Source organism: Manacus candei, unplaced genomic scaffold, assembly GCF_025592945.1.
Source record: "Manacus candei isolate 608988 ecotype Guabito, Panama unplaced genomic scaffold, ASM2559294v1 h1tg000057l, whole genome shotgun sequence".
Taxonomy (NCBI): Eukaryota; Metazoa; Chordata; class Aves; order Passeriformes; family Pipridae; genus Manacus; species Manacus candei.
The window spans coordinates 8,060,744-8,083,250 of record NW_026138105.1 but is presented as its reverse complement, the minus strand read 5'-3'; the positions used below and the strand labels follow the sequence as shown (position 1 = coordinate 8,083,250).

The window sequence follows — 22,507 nt, the reverse complement described above, 5'->3', positions numbered from 1 at the left end:
GCACTGCCTCATCCTGCTGTTTAAAAAGACTGCAAGGACTATAAGGATGACCTGGTTTCTTACTACAGGAAAATATGTAAAACCTGCTATACCATGTTTCTGTTACCAGTTCCTGATGGAGAGGCATGGGGTCTTTAAGTGATGATTTGACATTATAGCAGTGCAGAAGACTAAGATTTAAGGTATCTCCGCTGATAAATATCAAGGACTAAACCACCCCCTGTTCAGTGAAGTGAGACTAATATACATGTCTTTAAATATGCCCTTACATTTTCTTGATTTCTTCAGATTTTCCAGTTAAGAATCTTGATTTGGACTCCTTGAAAGTTCAGCACCCAAGACAATTTGTTATCTGAGCTGGGAAAAAAGTGCATGGGAACCCACTGTTCTTCTGAACCCACTAACTGCCTCCTTACTGCTGATTCTGCAAGGTTTAATGTCTACTTGCTGCATTTCCACGTGGAAGCAGAATTTGAACTCCTTTGGGTTGTACATCTTACTCATAGATTCATTAGGGCAATGATTCAAGAGTCCCATTCTCCATGATCCAATTAACTTCCAATGTTTGGTGTCTGTTCAGCTGTGCACAAAGAGCTGTTCTCTGAACTGTTTTTCTGATTAAAGATTAACAATGCGATAGAAGAAGGAAACATGGGCATCCTTGGAGTTTGTTTCTTACATCAGCTGGGTTAAACCTTTACTATCGTTTCTCACTGTGTATTTTCTCTTTGTGTTTGGCAATCAAATTCTGCACAGCTCTAGCACGTTTCCCCCAGTTTAGTCAAAACAAGAGGGAAACTTTCTGCCTTTTTAAGCTTTTGACTCTTCGACCCTTGCACAAACAGCAACAGAAAACTTTAATAACTGACTAAGAGGAGTTGTCTTTAAAACTTTCTTTGCTATCTCTTAGATTAAAGAGTATTCTGTAAAAACAGTGGAAATCACTGAGGTGTATTAAACTGTATAACCACACTAATTTCTTTTGAAATGGAAGGAGTAATGTCCTTCCCAATAAACATCCTTCTTCCAAACAGACCCAGGCACGCAGCTCTGCTGTTTGCCACAAGCAGCAAACGGTGCATTACTGGATGACATGATTGTTTCTAAATATATCATAATGTTAGATGAAACAGTTAATAGACAAATTACAATTATGGTTAATAATTTTTAGACCACTTCCCTGGCTTGTGTCTGAACAATCAATCATTCTTGGTACTTTCAGCTCCAGTAAGCTTATGTTAAATACTTCCCCTTTTATGTATCCCACATCTGTACACTATTTTGTCTTGGTTTTTTTTGTCATGCTATATAATTATAATAATTTACAGTCTGGAGCAGGATTTTAAGCACACAGACAACACTTGAAAGTATTAAGTCTTTTAACTTAACAGAAGTTGGTTTGGATCTGCTACAAGAATCACTGCTGTTTAAAGAGATGATTTGTCTTCTCAAAGTCAAGGTGAGCATCGGAGGGAGAGCAAAGCCCAGCCTTTCTCATGCCTTGGGCACAGCCCATATTTAGCTGATTGTTCATGAACTGTCCCAGCACTGTGCCCCAGAAAGCTCTGTGCCCTCCTCACCCTCCTCTTTGCACGAAGTGGTAATTTATAGCCTAGACACCAGCCAATCAATACCCTCCACAGATTTCCATCTGTCTTTGCTTTGCTATGCTCCCATCTTCCCTTTGCTTTAGGCAATAAGGAAACCAGTAGACTGCATGTTCCGAGGTCTGAGTAACTTTTATAGGATTGTAGAGATGGGGAGCAAAGAATTGTGTTTTTGGGGGCAAACAAGAAATCCAAGTCAGATCTGAATCCTAAATGATGTCTTCTAGAATAAGCTGTAGCTCCCATCTCAGAATCAGAGGTATGGGAGGCAAAACAAAAAACAATCAAATAAACAAACAGAACAAAACAAAAAAAAAAAAGGGAAAAAAATCTAAAATATTTTAATACTATCCTTCTTTTCAAGTGATCAGACTGTATATTTTCTCCTGAGAATCTTCCAGGCCAGCACTGAAGCACTGAGTTAATTCTGAATCTGCAACTTTCAGTTGCTTAGAATAGCATCTTTCTTTTTTTAATCTCACTCATTAGTTGAAATGCTGTGTTGTTTTTTTTTTTTAATTAGGATATTTGGTGGTCTCTGAAGAAATGCTTCATCTCTGTGAAAGTGGGACACTGAAGGCACAATTGACAACAGCACCAGAAAATATTTCAACTGTTTCGTGACTACAGCTTCAAGAACTGAACAGTGTTTAAAGGAGCCAGATGAATTAGAAGACGATAAAAGTAAACTCGCTTTCCCTGAAACAGGTGATGGTGTGAAAGAGGTTATCTCCTGCTGTCATTATGAAGAGGGGCAATATCTCACTGCAAAACAGGTGATGAAGGTAGCGATTGTCCCTGGTGCAAGAGCAAAGCAAAGGCGTGTGTGTTTGCAGAGCGGTGTTAAGGCACAGACACCACTCTGACAGGTGCGGTGCGAACGTGACACAGACTTGGAAACAAAAGTGAGACATTGGAGGGAAGTGAAAATGGAAAACTTTCCAGATGCCAGGTGGAAAATGATATTAAAGCTGTCAAAATAAGTCACAACAAAGACTGGGTTTTCTCATAGACTAACAGGAGTCATGTTCTGCAGAAGAATGGAGTTCTCAACCACAAGACAGAGTATCACAAATGAAACAATTACGAGCATTGGAGGTTAAACTGGGGCCTATTTGTTTCAGGGGTTTTTTTTGCTTTCGTCTCCCTCTTTTTTTTCCTTTTTATTTTTTTCCTTTTCTCTTCCAAAGGCACTACGGCAGTTTTGATTTACTCTGCATTTTGTGGACAGGTCAAGAATGTGTAAATAAATCACACCGTCATTTCTTATCGTAGTTATCTATTCTGGGCCTAATTCCAAACCCAGTTAAATTGATGGCAATCCTTCCATTGGCATCAGAGCACTGTAATTTAGAACCTGTGATAGAGGTGCAAAGCATCATGGTAGAGGCTTGTTAAACAGCCTCTGCAGTCATCCAAAGTGATTTTCTGAAAAACAGTAAGGAAAAGGAACTTAGAACTACCTTCAAGGTCAAATATGCTTTATGTACATGCTAATGGAGCATTTAAAAAAGCTCCACCTAACAAGCATTAAATGTCCTAAATATTATAAAAGGGGTTATTCAGATTTAAGACTGACAATCTGAACAGATAATCCAGTATTTTACTCTTTTCAAAAATCAGCCGCACTGTTTATACTTGTGTAGAAAACCACAGACCAGAACAAAGTTCACTGTGTTTCCTTAGTGCAGTCAAGGGTAGAATTTACTCTGCTGATTGAGGATTTCAGTTGTCCATGTATTCATTTTCATGCACTGGTAGATTCTTATCAGCAATTTATCTGCAATTTTGTGGCCGAATTTTGTTCCTTTATGCAACATTAGCACAAGAAAATGTGCCTACATTAAATTCCTTGTATTCCTTATAAACTACTCCTAACAAACAATAATTCATACTGAATGTTTACCCCCCAAAGTATAATTATGACTTTAAAAATAAAATGGCTCTCCGTTCTTTTCATGATAGATTTTTCAGGCAGACTGTTGATGTGTTAGAAAGAACCAGACTCCCAGAGGAGTGGGTAGAAGCTTGATTGCAGCTAGAGATAGACAATGCAGCAGCAGTGGTAACTGGAGACTGTACACACAACAGGCCATAATGGCCATTATGGAGCTGTTAACCTCTAGTGTGTCAAAACCTAATCAGAAACTGGTTGAATTTGCAGCTTGCTGATCCAAGTGATTCCTTTAAATTCAACAAAAAAAAAAAATGAACTGAAGGGCTATTCTGTGTTTGAGTTATAAACCCTTTAAAATATCAGTTAATAATGGAAATAATGACAGACCTCTAGTGTAGCTGCACGGATGGTGCTGGTATTAATAATGCAGAAGTGCAAGGCAGGACAGCTCTTGGAAGCTGATGACTGTTGAAGTGCAGAAAACCTCATTAAAATGACCTAAAGAGGAGTGTATTATTATAATAACTTTTTTCCTACAGTACCCTTCAACTATAATAATTGCACAATATATGTAGCAACTTGAAAAGATTCAGAAATGTGTAAGAAGTAAAGTCTCTGGCCACAGTTACTGGCAGCATAATTATAAGAATATATTATTTACTCTGCATCGTGTTCTTTAGTTTTGAGAGCCCAGAGATTCGTGGATGATGAATAATGTGGTGTCTAACTAAAATATCAGCCCTACATTGCTGGAACACATATTCAACCTCAAATAATTGCTTTGGAATTTTGTTGATTTCAAGTAGCAGAATAGTTATTACTAACTTGCTGATGTTAAATGTAAAAAATTTGATATTATTTTTGCATTTCAGATTCTGCAGTGGATAGGAGAAGTTGTTGTCAAGGATATTTATGGGATTTTCAGTTGCTCTCTCTGAGGATAAGGTCCAATGATCTAAAATCATGCTTTTTCAAGATGTGAAGAGTTTTATTTTTCATTCTTACAACTAATTACAGTGGACCCACTAATGTACTTTTCACAGCTACATCCTTTGCAGGAATCAGACTCACCGGCTTCTCCAATGGTGCTATATAACCCTGCTATCCCAGGTACCTACCACACAGAAATAGGAATAATAACCCTGAAAAATTCCATGGAAAAGGGAATGTGTGGTTCCTAGGTACCCAGTGGTGTTAACTGTGCTCAGAAACACAAAATATAATGGCTTTGGGCATGACCCCACCTCATCTGGGGGTACAGCTTGAAAGGCCAGTGGGGTGTGCTCCTTTTGTGCTATGGATATTTCACAAATGCCAGTTTTACTGTGTTACTTCCACAGGCAAGAAATGCCATCAGTGGGTTTGGGGCTTTGACTAGTGTTCAGTAATTCAGTTTAACAGGATCTGGACCACACTGGGCTGCAGTCCCTTTGTAATGTACTACAATGCGTGTACCTGCAACACACTGAGCTAATATTTAGAGGTAAAGCTCCAAATCTGTCCTTTGCACTGTAATAGAGTATTCATAGTAAGTGGGCCTCATAAAACACTTGATGGTTGGAAATCACTAGTCTAGAAGGGTACGCAAGATTCAACGTTAAGTCTCTCAAACCGCACGAGTTTACCTCAAAGACATTTTTACAACGCCTTTGGAGAACTCTTTTGAACTTGCTCTCATTGAATACCCAATCCTGGCCTAAAGTACAGTGTAATGATGCTTATATGTCGCTCCACTGGCTCTGCAAGCCCACTTGAGCCAGTTTTGTACAACACTTCAGCTCTTGGGTGGGAGCCGCCGCCGCAGCAGCGTCAGGCAGCCCTTCAGCACCACTCAGCTCCACGGCACCCGGCTGAAGGGTTTCCGTCAGGGAAACATGGGAAGTACTCCAGAGATTTTGCAAGTGGGGAAACCAGCTGAGCTCAGCCCCGTGGTCTCCAGCCAAGTGGGAGCAGGAGGTTAAGGGCCTGCAATTAAGACGGAGAGATCTTTATTTAGAGCCCGAGGGTGGCAAAATGGCAGCTGCTCCTACAGGCCCTGCTGTGCTCTCACTGTGAGGGGACGGGCTCTTTGCTGAGCACTGGGCACCCCATGCACAGACGGGCAAAGCTCTGCTGGTCCACCCACTTCAGGGCTTTGTGTCTCCTGAAGAATTAGAGGTGAGAACCAGCTGTCTCACACGGGAGCAGCTGCCCACAGGTGAAGCTTCCCCCTGCAGCTGAGGGAGCGGCGCAGGGAGGGCAGGGCCGGGCCGGGCCGCCATGCCGAGGTGCTCAACGGGCCGCTGAGCCTCTTCTCCGTTGTGGGGGTGGAGGTGGAGGGCAGAGGGTGGCAGGGGAGCTTCTCTCCTCCGGACAAGGAGCGGCAGAGGCTGAGGGGCGAGAGCCGGCCGGAGGCTGCGAGAGGCGGGGAGCGGGACGGGCAGCGTGCGGGGGCTGCTGTGCGAGGCAGAGCGGGGGCTTGTCCCGAACGCCCGTGGTTTGCCCTCGTGTTTAACGTTGCCTTTCGAACAGGTTCGCTCAGCACCGTGCGAGGCCTTAGGGCTGCGGGGAAACCACGGACGGCGGCACAGCAGAGCGTGGTGGGGCCGGGCAAAGCCGAGCGAAGGAGCGCAGCGGTGGCAGTGACAGTGACCCGAGTGCGGGCGGGGGCTCCTGTCCCCCAGAGCGGTGCCTGTCTCCTCAGGAGGGTGAAAAACACGGGCCCTGCTCACAGAGTGTGAGGGCAGAGGAGGAGGAGGAGGAGGGAGCCCGGCAGGCCCCTGCCCATGGCAGCGCTGGCCGGGGCAGTGGTGCTGCCGGGGCAGGGGCAGGGACAGGCCGTGGTGCACAGCGTGTCCCAGGGCATGGCTCTCACCCTGCGGGAAGGGATCTGCGTGTTCTATGACCTAGAGCTGGCACAGATTCATGTTCTGCAAGAGGAAGGGCAAGAAAAGAGTTCAGAAAGCAAGGCAACTGAGAAACCACTAGACACGCTCCGGATGGAGGTACAAGTGAAGATATGTTACCTGTTAGCTCCTACTGTCACACCGATCCGGTTCTAAGTATCCAGTCCTTTGTGCAGCTTTTTATAATCTCATCCCATTTTTTAAAAGACAAGCTAAACCTTTAGACTAGATAACTAACTTGTTGAAATTCAGACAAGTTTTTAATTCAGTGCACCAGTTTGGTACTATTTGGTTTGACAGCCTCGATCTCTTAAGTACCATTACACAGTTTCCCTTCTCTATAATTCAGTTAGTTCAATACTGCAGTGTCGTTGTTAAAGCTGGGTGTGTAATATGGTTTCATTTGAAATTAATTTTATTAAAAGGACATGCAAACACTGCTATTTATTCTGTTCCAACTGTTGGTTTTATAATAAAATATTATTTTTATTCTTTTAAAATTCATGCAGCTCTAGATAAGTTCTGAGGTAGGTCATATTTAATTTAGCTAATGCAAGACATACCACAACCCTGTAATTGCCTTATGACAAAGAAAGCATTACAATTAGGCTGCAGAAGTCCTATATTTGATAAAAAACTGAGAGCATACTTCTTGTTTTCTTTTAAAAGGTAAAGGTACTAAAGTGAAATTTAAAATCTTTTTGAAAAATTAAGATACAGGGGGTTGTGTTCTCAGTAGTGTAATCTTTACATGACACTCTGAAATTTTACATAAAATTTTGAAGAGGTAGGGCTCAATTTTAGTAACTTTTCACTTCCCAGTTAAGCTCTTGTATGCTAAATGCAAATTTTTTGTTGCAGTTTTGTCCATCACATTTAAGCCTGAAAATCAAGATGAATTAGTAGCTTGTCTTTTGTTGACTGCTCAGTTGATTTGCCACTAGTGACTGCCATTGATTGAGAAAGTTGTAAAACATTTTCTTTTTTAAACTAGATTGACAGAGATAATGATGCCATTGCGTTTGAAAATAACATCCAGCAGCTGAGCCCATCTGAAGAGGGGGAAGGAAAGAAACTTTTTTCCACAGTTGGGGAAAAAAAGAGCCAAAGCTGCAAAGCCAGTGAAAATTTGTCAGAGTTGTGTAATGAAAGTAAAGAGCAGGAATATGCAACTGCATCAGAACAAACAGTTGTAAAAAATTCCAAGAATCTAAAATTTCAGGCTTGTGCACCACGTCAGAAAAAAGGTAAAACGTTAACAGTGTTTGTAGTTCATTTTTAGATAATGTATGTTGGGTGAGATTTTGAAGTGAGGCTGAAATTTTATATTAAATACAGTGGTAATTGTTGAGTTTAGGTTAGGTTAAGTCTTAACTTTCTGTGGAAATTTGGAAGAAGAAAAAAAACCTTTCAGCCTTAAGCGCTAGAAGATCTTGTTCAGGCTGATGTCAGGAGAGACATTTTGGATGGCATTTAGAAATTAATGGTCTTTTGAACAGTATGTGGTATGTGAAACCTCCAGGGAGATTTCAAAGTTAATATTGTATAAATGCCTTTGAATAAACCTAGTAATTTATTTAGTCTCTTAATTCATTCATTCAGCTTGAAAATGGGCTTTTTTTGAGGGTTTATGGATGAGCTTAGAATTGTTCCACGTTGCTGGCAGAGGGTGGTCGGCAAGTATCAAACAATACCTGTCAGCAAAGCCTTTCCCAGAACCTAAATAAAAGTGACAGAAAATGGCTGATTTAAAGTTTTAGAAATGTGAAAGTATGTTGCAGAAGTTAAGGACTGACTTGGAAGGGAAAAGATAAGCATCTGTTTCCCTAGAAACTGTGTGTGTGTGTGCTGGAAAAGTTGGATGACATCAGTGATGTTGAGTCTGTAAACGTGTGTGTTGTAGCATCTGGATGTTAAGGTGTCTTGGCTGAGGTTGTTTATGGAACTTGTACAAATTGTTAATGTCCCATGTTTTAGTTACAGCCCTTATAGGAAGCACATTTGAGCAGCTTTAACAAAGCTAACAATGTTCTTTTGTGTGGGCATGAATCCACAATGAATAAATGACAATAAAGTGGTTTTGTTTGCTGTTACTGAAGTGTCATCTGCACATCTCTGTGTGGTATAAAGCATTGTATAAAATGCATTTTGGTCTCAGCATGAAAAACATTACAGAGAGTGCACTTGGGAGCTGAGACAACTGTTCTGGAAAGACTCCTCAAATATGACGTATTTGCCATTTCACAGTTTCAAATCTTCTTCATAACTGAAAGTGTTGCGCATTTAATCTTGTTACTCTCAAAAGAAATTAATTTCTGTTGTGCCATGAACTTTATTCTATGACTTCTTCAAGCAATTGATTCTTTTTTTTTTTCCTCAAATTCAACTAGTAATTCTAAAGAGGCTTTTACATCATGATTTTTTTATATACACTTTACAGATTCAGGACTACCAGAAAGCTGAGAATAGCTTAAGCTGCCATTTCCAAATCTTTGAATAAGCTTCCTTAGTACTAATTACACAGTTGTCCTCAAGAAGTATGTTGCACAGGTTGTAAGTGCCTTGATGAACCATGTCTTAATGATGATATTGAGAGAAGAAGTCTCATCCTGTCTTGGAGGTGAGAGCTAGGTTAGGAGTTAGGTTTCCTGAGATTAGATTCTAAACTGTATCACTAACGTATAGCACTATTTTTGGGGCAAATCACTCAAGTCTTAACAAAGTCCTTTGATGTAGAAGTATGAAGTATTTTTACCTAAAGTAGAGGTATTGAAATGTTGAAATTGGTATTTTTTTGAAAATGTAAAGTCATTATTTTGTGGCTTGTACAGTCTAAATATGTCTTTGTTCCAACAGGAGAAAAAGAAGGTTTCAGCTGTTGTTTCTGTTCATTCACCTCAGCCAGATTGTCAAATCTGAAGCGTCACTTGAAAACCCATTCTGATGAGAAACGTTACTTGTGTCACCTCTGCCCGAAGGCTTTTCGTACAGCAACTCTCCTGCACAACCATGTGAACACACATACAGGTGTCTAATGCTTGAAAATACTTCCTTTTACACACTGTCTGCAAAACTGAATTAACAGGCAAATGACTACCTTAGAACTGTGATCATTTTGTACTTGAAAGTTTCTCTGATTTTGTTTGGTGTTCCATGCTGAAAAGACATTGTCTGTTGTTAGTAACTCTCTGTGTACGTGTTTGTTTATTTTATTAAATACCATTCTAAACATTTTTGGCAAGTGAGTATGACTTCAGTTGTGCCTGATTCCTGTATGCATAGTAGAATGTTCTGTGATGTTTTCGTTTTGCTGTATAAGCATATGAAGCAAAGTGATAAATTGTGTTTATTATAAACTTATATTGTACATATATATTGAAGAAATTCTTTACTATGAGAAGGGTGAGACACTGGAGCACGTTGTTCAGAGAGCCTGTGGATGCCCCATCCCTGGAAATGTTCAAAGTCAGGTTGGGTGGGGCATTGGGCAACCTGATCTAGTGGAGGGGATTTGGTACAAGATGGTCTTTAAGGTCCCTTCCATCCCAAACCATTCTATGATTTATTGTGTATAAAAAATCAGAAGATCAGGAAAGGTTCTATTAAAAAATTGTGAATATTGGTGTTAAATAAAATTCTAATGGTGTGTTCTTACAGGGACCAAACCCTATAAGTGCAGTGACTGTGATACAGCATTTGTGACCAGGGGTGAGCTTTCACGACACAGGCGGTACAAACACACCTTAGAGAAACCTTTCAAGTGCACAATATGTGAATACTCCAGTGTAGAAGTAAGTACAATCATTTAGCTTTTTAAAACTAGTTTGAGGACATTTTTATTATGCTGAAACTGCTGCCAGACAATGTGTTTGTGTGAATTTGATCCTCTTCCTTTACACTTCATGGGGGGCAGTACTAGCTGATGTCTAAAATAAAGGTCATATGTTGTGTTTATATACTTGATGATGTTTGGTTTTCTTTTCAGAACTGAAATTTTCTTAATCAAGAAATGAAAAACGAAGAGTCTGCTTAAGGGTTCACTTGTTAAAAACAGGCTTTCAGAAATGCACCTGTGATTGAATCACAGTCACCTCTGATTGAATCACTGTCACAGTTTAGTGGATATTCACTGTCTGAATTTTTTATGTGCTCTGTCCAGATCTGAAGGTGTAAGCAAGCCTTAACTTTATTCCATGCACCTTACCTTATTAAACAGATTTTGGATTGCTTGCATCTTTAAAAACCCTGACAGTTTATTTTAAATTATTCTATTCTTTCTCTTGTTTCAATAAGGAACTATTCAGCACTCATTGCTCTTCCAGAACTCTCATTCCTGTGAGCTTTACCTGAATGAGGAAAGCAGAAGGAGCTCTGTAGTACTGCCATGCAAATTGTTTGATTTTTGTATAGCAAAGGTTGGCAGTCATGTTTAATTTTATTTGAATAGTGTTGTAGATTTGAATGGATCTGTCAGTGAATTCCTTAAATATGTTTATAAATGGAGGAATTGAACATTTGGTAACTCCCATTTGCATACCTACAATATTTATGTAGAACAGATCAGAACAGTAGAACAAAGTAGAATGAAATAAACTTTGCAGCATTGGGACTTGAAGGTGAATAGACTTTGGTTAATGAGTTTGGTCTTTCATTTATTTTCCTGAGTATTTTCAAAGAATTTTTTTTTGGTACGTCCAAGTAGTGTGAGAGTAGTAGGTATCCTCTTTATAAAATGCTAGCTTTTATGTTCTTACTATAAAATTTCTTCTGATGTGGACACTAAACATGGAAATAAGACCATCTGGGAAAGAGTAAAGTGTTGCCCAAAACCACAGCAGGCTGATCGTGCAGGAAAAATGGGGAGGGGAGGAATATGGATGTGAGAGTGCTGATTTTGAGATTAATGCAATATTTTAAATTGCAATTGGTGTATTATGTAAAATTTCTTATATTTTACTTGATTATGTCTCTAATGTAGGTGTTGCTTTAGCAAATCTCTGATTTTTATGTTAGGCCAGCAAAATGAGACGACACATTCGTTCCCACACAGGAGAACGTCCCTATCCCTGTGACCTCTGCAGTTATGCCAGCAAAGATGCCTATAAACTGAAAAGGCACATGTTAACTCATACAGGTAGGACTCTGGAATGATCAAGTCTATGGCCTTAGGCCCTTAGCATTCATAGGGTTAGAATGATATAATTTCAGACTCTGAATTAGTCCTTTTTTCATTTGTGATTTTGAGTAAAAATGTGTGAAAAACATATTCTCTTTAAATGTTCTGGATTTGGCTATTGGAGATCTAGCTATTAGTTAGTCTTGCTGCTCTTCCAGAACTTCTTTTATATTAGGAAAATATTTCCTTTATGTGCTGTTGTTTTCTGTGGATCAAGTTGTCACTTTTATTTCTCGATTATTTGATTTTGTATGGAGCGTGTCTGATGGGAGATTTTTAAATGTCTGTTCAAAACATGGACATTTCTGTGGCCCCAGACTGGTCAAAAGGATTAAATTGCTTAAACATTGAAAGCAGTGTGTTCCAGTCACAGCTCTGTAATGTGCAAGTCTTCTGAGAAGGCAGTTGGTACCTATCCTGTATTTCAGGGTTTAACTTAGCTCAGTTATGATATATAATGTGTGTTATAATTGATGCTTTAGTTTGTTTCAGAGTGTGACAGTGTGGTTTGAATCAAATCTTCCAAATATCCCCACTTATCCCTCATTGAGACAATTTTGACTTGTAGATTCTGGAAGCCCAAATTTTGTGTTGTAATCAGTTATCCAAACTTATGGAAAGTTATTTAGCCATTTGTGCATAGTCAACTAATAGTAACTTTTGGTCGGTGTGGAGACTGTTGCTGATAGAACATGTTGAGGTCTGTGGGAATTTGCACTTGTATCAAATGACTAGGCCTTCTAAGCACATGTTATTTTAATATCTTTTTAATATGGGAAAAACGCTATGAATGCTGTGTTTGCCGGGCCAGATTCACTCAGAGCGGTACCATGAAAATCCACATGTTACAGAAGCACGGAGAAAACGTCCCAAAACACCAGTGTCCACACTGCAGTACCCTCATTTCCCGAAAAAGTGATTTGGGTGAGTTCGAAGGAAAAAACTGAAAATGAAACTTAGAGATGAGTAAAGGTAAAATTTCACCAAATATGTTATATTTGACTTCATACGGTCACAAAATGTTTCTGTGGAAAATGCATTTATGTTTTACAGGTAAGTTCCTCCTGCAAGGAGATGTGGTGACATCTTGTGGTTGATGTTTTAATTTGTTTAAAATGTAAAGTAGCAAAGACTTAGCTTTTTCTTTAGCTCAGTACCTGTGGTACTGTGACCTTCTGTCTTTCAGTAAGAAATGTTTGAGGCAATAGAGCTGAACAGTAACTATATAAAAATTTAAGTTTCCAGAAATATCTGAAAAAGCTATATTAAAGAAATACTTAAACATACAAAATGCCTTTAGAATCTATTTATGTTTTCAGATAAAGATCCAACTGAAATATGGTAAATACTTGAAGGTAGAAGTGGAATTATTATTTACATACATACCATTTCTTCATGTATTTTTGCAGTGTTCACTTTTATATTGTAAATACTACTTTGGGTAACATTTTTCAATGAATTGTTGTGTACAGACTAATGCAGGGGGTTACTGGAATTTTTGAAAGTGGTTTGTTAAGCAATTTTCATTGAAATCAACAGGATTGATTTCTATGGAAAGTTACACCACCTTGCTGCAACTTTAGTTGTCTTAAACTGATTTGGCTATTTTACGTGTCCTGGAGAGAGCACTGAAGGTTCTTTTGTGTTTGCATTACTCAGGGATGTAAACAGTCCTTCTTTTAGTCAAAATTGTGTTAAAATGAATTGTTTTGGATAACTGTTCAGGTGTCCACTTGCGAAATCTTCACTCCTACATGGAGGAGGCCATTAAGTGCAGCGCCTGCGAGGCGGTTTTTCACGAACGCTACGCTTTCCTTCAGCACAAGAAGACTCACAGAGGAGGAAAAGGATTCAAATGTGCTCAGTGCAGCTACACGTGTAATCAGGTATTTAAATTCCCTGAGAAAATACTGCTTCACTCAGTTGGTGGTTTGGCAAGGTGTGGTTGGCTCTGGGGTTATATTTACCTGAAGAGGATAAAAGCTTTTGTGCCTGCGGTCTGACTGAAATAGTGTAGTTATATTTATATTTCCAGGATAAATTGTTCACAAATAAACTGTGAAAATGAAATCTTTTTATCAAGAAAAGTATTCTTGATAAATCTTTTGTACATGAACTGCTTAGAAGTATCAAGTAAGAGCAATCACTTTCGGTGATGTCCTGATAAGAACAAAACACAGCATTTGAGCCTGAAATGTGATTTTCAGCAGTGACACAGAATGAATTCAGTCTGAACTGAAAGTTGTATTTTAAAGAGTACATTTAGGATATTTAGGAGAGCTTTGGCCTTGATATGGTGGAATGTATCATTACTCTGGTCTGGTTATTTTCTCAGCAATCCTTAATAAAGTTAGGAGGAAAACCTCTGACCTTCTCCACGGGGGAGCAGTATCCCAGTGTGTTCTTCAGCATCTGCTCACAGTGGAGGATAAATAAGGAGTCTGTGCAACACCCTAACACTTTTGTGGTGCCTGTGAGAGTTGTTTGTACATGTGTCACAGAGCTGGGTAGTAATGTTACAGATATTTTTGTGCTGAATTGCACATAAACAAACCCATACTGGTGAGAAGCCCTTCACTTGCTCGTGCTGCAGCACAAGCTGTTGATGGAAGCAGCTCCTCACTCTTCCCTTTCGGAAGCACCAGGACTGTAGTGTTAAGCCCACAGTTTATGAATGCCCTAAATGTGATAAGGGCAAAGATAGATAAGGGCAGGGTAAGATACTTCCTTTAAGGGATCTCAGTGGAGTTAGCTTTAGAAAGTATTGCAGATTGTATTGGCACAAGGGACTATTTACAAGAGCATGTAGTGACAGGACAAGGGGGAACGGCCTTAAACTGACAGTAGGTTTAGATTGGAAATTAGAAAATAAAATCTACTGTGAGGGTGGTGAGGCCCTGGCACAGGTTGCCCAGAGAAGCTGTGGCTGCCTCATCCCTGGAAGTGTCCAAGGCCAGGTTGGACAGGGCTTGGAGCAACCTGGGCCTGGGCTAGTGGAAGGTGTCCCTGCCCACTTCAAAACCATATGCAATGAGAACATATTTCTCATTTTGAGTTAACTGTGCACACTTTAAAGTAAGTGTAACCTTTTTTCCACATACAGATTTTATATGTAAAACTTTATTGCTTATCCAGGAACCAGAAAATGATAAATTTTATTTTATACCCACCTAATGGCAACATTCCTTTAAAGTAGAATTTTAATACATATTCTGGAAAATCTTCAGGAGTTTTATAAATGTTGTTAACTAAGTCAGTCTTCCACTTAGCATTCCAAAATTTCTCTGTCAGAGCCATATTTGTTTTGTGTGTGTTAAGTTGCTTACATAGATTAATATCTGATTCATATATTTATTCTTCATTATGCTGACAGAAAAATATGCGTAAGCATGCTGAAAATTGTGGATTGGGGAGGACAGAAACTGCTGCACCCAGAAAAAGAAGCAAGGAGAAAAATAAAATCCAGGAGAACCCCAAGCGTGTTAAGTCAGAAGGTAATCAGCAAGTAAGTTAGAATTTAATCATGTAAATTAGATTCAAGACTAAAAGGTTAAGGCAGTGAGTCTTCCCTGCTGTTTAATTACTGTTTCATAGTGAAGCTAACAGTGGAAGAATACTTCAAAAAAGGGTTTTTTGTGTGTCAGAAATTCTTGTCATCTGTATTGGGTCATTGCTCAGGTTCCCATTCTGGGCTGTTCCCCTGCTCCAAACGAGTTCCTAAACTCCCTACTTAGCAGTGCTTACATATATGGTTTTCTTTTCCCTTTTGCAATTTCCCTTTGCCTTTATAAAGGAGAATGAGACCCATCCTTGAGCTGAGGCCTGGTGAGATTTCTTGAGAGCTCATGATTTATAAGACATTGCTTTAATACAGACCGGATTAAAAACTTTTCGCTTTCAGGGCTCAGATTGCCTGTTAACCACAAAAGGTCTAGTACATCTTAATAAAGAAATTGTTCACCACCTTTTTGTCATACTTGGACCAGGTAGTGATCAAATAATAATAAAATGTTACTGATTTAAATGGCCTCTCACACTGCAAAGATGAGCAGGCCCATTTATGAAGCTCTTGGTCCAGCACATCTGTAGAGTCAGAAAATCACCCATAATTACTCAGTGCTGCTCTTTGTGGGTAGCTCTGGAGCACTGAGTGTTTATTCTGTCACTTCAGTCTCTGCACTGTTGCAGGGTGAGAGCTGGCTGTGCGTTTCCAAGGTCACCTACAGGGCCACCATGGCCAAAAAGTAGCTTTGCCTGAGCAGAATATCCCATCGTTTGCCCCTGTGCTTCCCAGATGGTGTTTGAAAGCCATAATAGTCTCCTTGATAGGATTCCTCAGGTGAGTTTTATGGAGTAATAGATAAGAATGCAGATACATCTTTGGCCTAGGTGTCCCAAAACCTTACCTTTTGATGTATCAGGTTGTATCTGCACTGATTCGTGGCCAGTGACACTGAGAGAAAATCTGACACAGTGTGAGAAGAAGAAATGTTGGAGCTTTTCTGAATCTAATGAATATATATCAGCAGCTGAGTTTACATTAGCATTGACACTTCTGTTTTCACTGGTGAGGCTGTAATGGTATGGTTAGAGAGAAGTGTTACAGCTGCAGTGTTTATGTTTTTGCAGTAATTAGATTTTGCTGTTATTAATGTTTTCCTACATGGAAACAGCTTCTTTTTGATATCTTGCAAATATCTTCATCTGAAAGCTTGATTTTTCTAGAGCTATGATAATGTATTTTTAGATGTTTTTCATGCAAATACTCAGTTCATAAATTGACTCACACAAATATTAGAAATTTCTGTGCTGTTTCAGAAGGTTTTTCCCCAAAGTTGATGTTTGCAAGTTTTTATATATCAGTGTCCACTTCCTGCACAACTTGAAGGGGCCTGTGGGATCCTATATGTGGCTTTACAAAAGACAACTTGTGAGACTGGTGTTGTCAATGATTTGCTTTTGCTAATAAAAAAGAAAAAGGATGCATATGATAATTAAATTTCCAGTTAAATAATGCTTAGTTTTCCTCTGATGAGAATACCATACTCAGTAATGTGGCTTGTAATGTAATATTTGACCTAAGATAGATTCATTCCCCAAATAAAGCGTAAAAGATGTTGGTACATATTGGCAGTGTTTTCTCCACTAAATTAAACTGCATATTTGTTAAATTTATTGAAAGATTTACTTGTCTTTCTGGTTAATCATCACAATATTTAATTCTTTTTTTCTCAAAGTTGCCCTGAAATCACTCCAAGATGAAAAATGAACACTGTGCCAGCGAGATTGTTCCTGTTTTAGATGGGATAGAAACAGCAGCTCTGAGAGAAGACAAAACAGAAGCAATTTGTGAAATGGATTCTCAACATGATGGACAAATAACTCACAAACAGACTGATCTTGCTTGTTCTCAGTGGTTGTAACTGACCATTTCAAAGTGTGGAACTACTTCCAGTTAGAAAGTTGGAAAAGGTGTTGGTTGAAAGCTGTTGAAGCCTCTCTGTGCTCGTATTTCTTCTTGCTGCAATTTCTGCTGTGTAGCCTAAATACCACTGCCAAATTGTGAAAATGATAGGGAACCTTTGCCTGGTTTATTACATAAATGTGATAACAGAATGAGGAAAAAAATAGCTATTTTCGGAGTAATTTATTAAAAAATGGATAGGTTTGTTTCACCTTGCATTTCATTTTTCTCCAGCCTTACTCACAGAATTGCAGATTGATCTGAGGCAAAGTTCTGCCTCAGTAGCTCTATAGCACTGAGAGCTGCATGAACTTCAGATGGTTTATGCTTTGCTGGGGTGAGCACATGAAAGGCAGTGATTTTTTAACGCAAGGAACATTTACTGAACCTCCTTTCTGCAGACACTTTATCTTCTAATAGAATTCATGATGCTAAAACACAATTTTGTGAAAAAGCATTTCTGTGAAAAATACATGGACAGGAATTACCATTTAGGTGACAGAAACCTCGTTCAGTTTTGTAGTGTTTTGGCAAACACTGAGAAGTCAGAGTGCTTGAATTCATCAAAATTTGTCACTGGCTTTGTTTTTCCAGTACAGTTATTTGAGTTATAACGGTACATATTTATTGGTTTGTTTCTGTTTTCACAGTGGTAAAGTTTTAGTAAGCTCATTTGTTCTTAACAGGGCTTAAGAATACTTTTGTCCATGATAATTGATTAAATAATATCCTTCACTTTATTCTTGTTGTGCTGTTTCCATTGATGTTATAAAATCTAAGCAGCAGAGTTGTTTAAATTACTTGATGAATTTTATGAATATATATTATTAATTTAATAGTTGTTAATAACAAAACTGGCACATTCTGTAGCGACATATAAGAATCAGACTACATGAAGTGGAATATGAATGTAGTAATAAAAGATATATTTATATCTGAACTTGCAAAATTATTTTTTCAGTAGTTAGAAGCTGGAAATGCATCCTTTTGGGAATCAAGAAAGAATGGTTTGACCTCTTCAGGAGTCATTCCTCGTGGTCTCGTGCTTTATAACAGCAAATGGTGATTGTTCTTCATGATAAAGTATTTGCATAACTATGCAAATACAAATATTTTTGTCATTATACAGATTGATGTTTTACAAAGATTTAATTATATTATTCATATATTTAGACCAGTATGCATGTATTAATATCTTTTAAAGCAATACGTATTCTGAACAGATTCCAATTTTTTAAATATTTTAATTTAGTAATTTTGGAGGAGTTGCTAAATATACAGGAATTATTCATGTCATGAAACAGATAAGACTGAAGTATTCTCTAGTATTCTCTAACAGCGTTCTCAGATAATTGAGTTATTTGGGAAAGAAGGGGAAGCTTGCTTTCCAGGTTTCCCCTGCGAGGTGAAATTGTCCCCCGAGGAGGTGCCGTGGATGTTCCCGCGGGAGGATTTGGGGAGCGGCCGTTCCCGGCGGTGCCCGCAGGGGGCAGTGCGGGGGCACGGCCGGGCCGGGAATCGCTGCCTCGGGCACAGCACCAAGGCTGCCAGAGCTCCAGGAGGGTTTGGATGACACTCTCAGGCACAGGGTGTGACTCTTGGGGATGTGCCTGTGCAGGGCTAAGGGTTGGACTCGATGATCCTTGTGGGTCCCTTCCAAGTCAACATATTCTGTGAATCCCAGCTGGGGTGGGATGGGGCTGCCTTGTTGCTCCTGGAATGGGAATTTGTCCCCACTGGGGCTGGCACAGGCTCAGCTGGATGGCCGGTCCCTCCACGTCCGTTGGCTGTGACACCCCTTCATCCCTGCACGTGCCTTTGCGGTGTTTGCCTTCAGCTCTGCTTTACTTGGCTGAGTTGGCAGGTGTGTGCCCCCAGTGCAAGGCAGGTGCAGTTAACATGCAATTAATATACATTAGGGGCATGCTAATATATTTTCTGGTACTGATAACAGATTTTAATGTATCAGTAAAGTTATTGCTTATTGATAATTTCAGCTGCTTATCTGAGAAATCCTTACCTAAAGAGGTTTTATGGCTTTTAACAAGCAACAGATTTGTTAGACAAATTTTAGAAGTCCTTTAAGGTGAGGTGAAGTGTGCACACAGGCCACGAGGAGTGATCTGGCCCTTTGATAAAGGGTGCACTTGTCAAACCCAGTAGAATTCTTTTATGTGTTCTCCAAGTGAAGTGTTGACACAACAGTGTGGGAACGGTGCACAGTCAGCATCACCACAACACTGGGTCCTTTCATGCTGTGATGTAAGATTTTACCATGAGATGGTCTTTACTCATCGTCTAAGCATTATTCTGGTAGAGTAGATGAGGAAATGGTGGATTTCCAGCTGATTTCCATTTTTGTGAACGTTCCAAGAAATGTTCTTGAACTGTCATCGTAACGTTCCTGCCATCCTCTCCTTTGTATCCAAACTAATCTTTTTCCTGTCTTTCAAATCTTTTTGCTGATTACCAAGTCTGGATTAGGCAAACGTGTCTGCTGTCTGTCGGCACCGTCTACTGAAGATCTTTGCCATGATCACTTTTTTGTTAGCTACACAAATTTGGTTATTTAACAATCTCACAACTATACTGCAAAGATAACTGACAAAAAATTAACAGATGGGAATGCAATTGTTGTTGTGAGGAAGCCTCACTTTCTCTCAACTATAGCTGTGTTGTCCCCATTGTACAGATGAGAAAGATGATACACAGAACGAAATTAATCTGTGATTTAATCCTTTTGCCTTCAGGAGCAATGAAACCCACTGATGATACAGTATGCTGCTGCTTATTACTAGTTTAATTTCACTGAACTAGAAATAGAAACCTGGGGTGTTGCAGCATGTAATGATTAAGTTACATTAGCAGAAGGTGGTGAGCAAATAGGCAAGGACCTGAAGACATAAAGCCAGTGCTGTTAATCACTTCCAGAGACACTAGAATCAGAATATTAAAGCTGAAATAACATTTATAATTTCTTAAAGGTCAGTGCTTAAGATGATATGAAGGCATTCTGGCAGCATGACTAACAGCCATGGGCATAAGTGTACAGCATCCCATAAGGAGGAAATACAGAGGTTTTGGTCTGATGGCAATTGGAAGGTTCATAGAGGAGACACAGGTTCCATAGTCTTAAGACCTTTCTGAAGTAGGAAGAGTAAAATGAATAACACTTTCCTTTTACAGAAATAGAGGCCCCTTTTGCTGTCCTTCCCCCTGAATGCAAGCTCCCTCCATGTGGTCCCTAATGTATGACTGAATTATGGCTGACAGGGTTATATATGGCTCTAACAGTAACTTCCACTCTCACAGTTTTATATCTACTTTTTGTTTTGTTTAAGAAACTGAACGTGCATTTGAAAGCAATTTACATTAATACAGTGTGTCTTCAGGCAAACATCATTCCCTGTTGCTGAGCTTTCAAACAGCCCAGCTATTGTTTGAAGTTAGTCACAGAAACAGCTGGGCTCTGTCTGGCATTGGTGGGGGGGGTGAGTGTTTCAAAATGGTAAAGCATTTTTGGACAGTTTTGGTTCAATCTGTTTTCACTTTGAATTGACACTTGACAATGAAATGTCGATTTCTTTCTCCTTTGGTAATTGACTGAGTTACCTCTGGAAATGATTTTGTTTATTTTTCGCTTTGGAGGTTTTTCCCCAGGTTGTCTGTTGTTGGTTTTATCCCTGCCCTGGCCATATAACAACATTTGCAGCTAATGGGAGGAATGCAAAGGAGTGACACTGCTGATTGCTTTGATAAGAAAGAGCCTTGCTTTTATTATCAACTAATTAAATGGGAGGTAGCAGCTAATGGTCATTAAAATTAAGCCTTGGAACTGCCATCCTTTTTCTGGAAGAACTGTGTGCTGAGAGAATTAAGCTCTTCTCCCTTTAAGGCAAAAGTGATATTTCGTTTTTCTATTATAGTCAGTCATCAGTTGTTTCACTGCAAAGTGAAAGTTATAAAACTGTTTATAGTTGGTATTTTCCAATTCCATTTTAAATGTCTTACTGTTTGAACTGAGTCATTTATCCCTTCATTATTTAGCATTACTGATTGTGAATTTAAATAGTTTAATTTCACATGGGCTGTAGCCTCCTGGCATGGCTGTACCCTCTGACAAAACTTATACAGGAGTTTTACTTCAGTAAAAATTGTGTGATAATAAATGTCATAACAGTGTTAAGGTAAGACTGCTCCATCTTTGCATAGGTATAATTTTATAGTCAGTTCAGTTGGTTCAGCGAGTTCATTCCAGTTGAATGCGAAGTGAGACAGAGGGTTTTGGGGGCAAACTTCCAAAAACTGACACAAAACCAACAAAGATGATGAGAATACCCAGCACTTTGAATCCAAAAAGATTTATTTCTGCTTCTCTTGCAGTGCCTAAGGAATGCAGGAGCGTGTGGAGGTGCTGCTGGCTCCATCCTACCAGAACAGCCCAGGAGGGACCTGCTGTTCCTGCCGGGCTCCCCTCGCCTGGCAGATGCAGGCTGGCTGCAGGAGGTCACTGTGGGCAGCCAGGCTGCCCTAATGTGGGGTGTTCTCCTTCTCAGGAGCAGCTGATTGAGTCGAAACAATACTCTGCTTTCCCCATCTGATGATGAAGACTGACAGTTTGTAGGAGATGAGTCAAAGGTCACTGATGAGAAGATCCATCCAGATAATTGCTGTAATTGCACCCTGAGGATGCAGCTCCCGTCACAAAGCATCAGGCAGTGACTCTGTTGGTAAATATATACTTGGAAGTGAACTTCATCCTGTGCTTTAAATCAGGAAAGTTCCTTCATGAGATATAAATGGAGAAAGTTCTCTTTTTTTTCTTAATCCAGCCGTGTTTTCTCCTGTTGGCAGATGAGCAGGAAATAGCCCCATTCTGAAACAGAGGAGTAATTGTGATTTAAACATAAAATTGCCATTTAGTGTTAAATCCTTTGATGAATACACAAGCTGTTGTTACTTCACAACAAATATCAATAAGCAGCATGAATGAATGAATATACATAATTCATAATATTTAACTTGAAAGTGAATCTTTTTCTTACAGTGATTAATTCATTTTTTTATGTTTGTCCAGTGACTTCTTTACAACTTAATACAAAAAGCTTTTCTGATGGAGAGTGAACAGTAACAGATACAAGCAGCAGGCCTGTCACAAAATTATCTCTTTATTCCACCCCTTCACAAGGCCCAGAAATCAGCAATGCTGAAATATTAGGATGAGAATTCATAGTGGGGAATCAGAAGCAATGAAAGGATGTAAAATTTCTCAGATTATCAGTACTTGCTGTTAAATTAAAACTCAACTATTCTGACGTAAAACTCAAAATTAAGAGCCTTATAACAGCTAGGTAGCAATTTTAGATATTGGGGCCCTAGTTTCTTAAACTTGTAGATGAGAGGAAGGTGAAACCATTTGGATTTCCTAGAAAACATAAGGAGTTTGAGGTTATTTATACGTCTCAAAATGCAATAAAA

The 22,507-nt window shown here is 39.3% G+C and overlaps 1 protein-coding gene across 5 annotated transcripts; it reads left to right on the top strand.

Moving 5' to 3' along the window:
- Window positions 1-1,702: 1,702 nt before the first annotated feature.
- On the top strand, window positions 1,703-20,824 carry CTCFL (CCCTC-binding factor like). Of its 5 annotated transcripts, XM_051803434.1 has the most exons (11): window positions 1,703-1,866; window positions 2,131-2,315; window positions 6,016-6,488; window positions 7,384-7,636; window positions 9,246-9,416; window positions 10,047-10,180; window positions 11,403-11,524; window positions 12,341-12,489; window positions 13,291-13,451; window positions 14,939-15,070; window positions 20,678-20,824. In XM_051803434.1, the coding sequence occupies exons 3-11, from the start codon at window positions 6,270-6,272 to the stop codon at window positions 20,765-20,767; spliced, it is 1,431 nt and encodes a 476-aa protein (XP_051659394.1). In that variant the 5' UTR covers window positions 1,703-1,866; window positions 2,131-2,315; window positions 6,016-6,269; the 3' UTR covers window positions 20,768-20,824. The 5 variants fall into 5 exon arrangements, with proteins under 5 accessions (XP_051659394.1, XP_051659396.1, XP_051659395.1 ...); XM_051803436.1 differs by lacking the exons at window positions 1,703-1,866; window positions 2,131-2,315 and adding an exon at window positions 5,086-5,661; XM_051803435.1 differs by lacking the exons at window positions 1,703-1,866; window positions 2,131-2,315 and having other exon boundaries at window positions 5,906-6,488.
- The last annotated feature ends 1,683 nt before the right edge of the window (window positions 20,825-22,507 follow it).

Coding starts and splice junctions, on each gene's coding strand:
- CTCFL (XM_051803434.1), top strand. CDS start 6,270: ATGGCAGCGCTGGCCGGGGCAGTGGTGCTGCCGGGGCAGGGGCAGGGA. Junction 11,525..12,340: donor CACATGTTAACTCATACAGG/TAGGACTCTGGA, acceptor CTTTTTAATATG/GGAAAAACGCTATGAATGCT. Junction 13,452..14,938: donor GCAGCTACACGTGTAATCAG/GTATTTAAATTC, acceptor TTATGCTGACAG/AAAAATATGCGTAAGCATGC.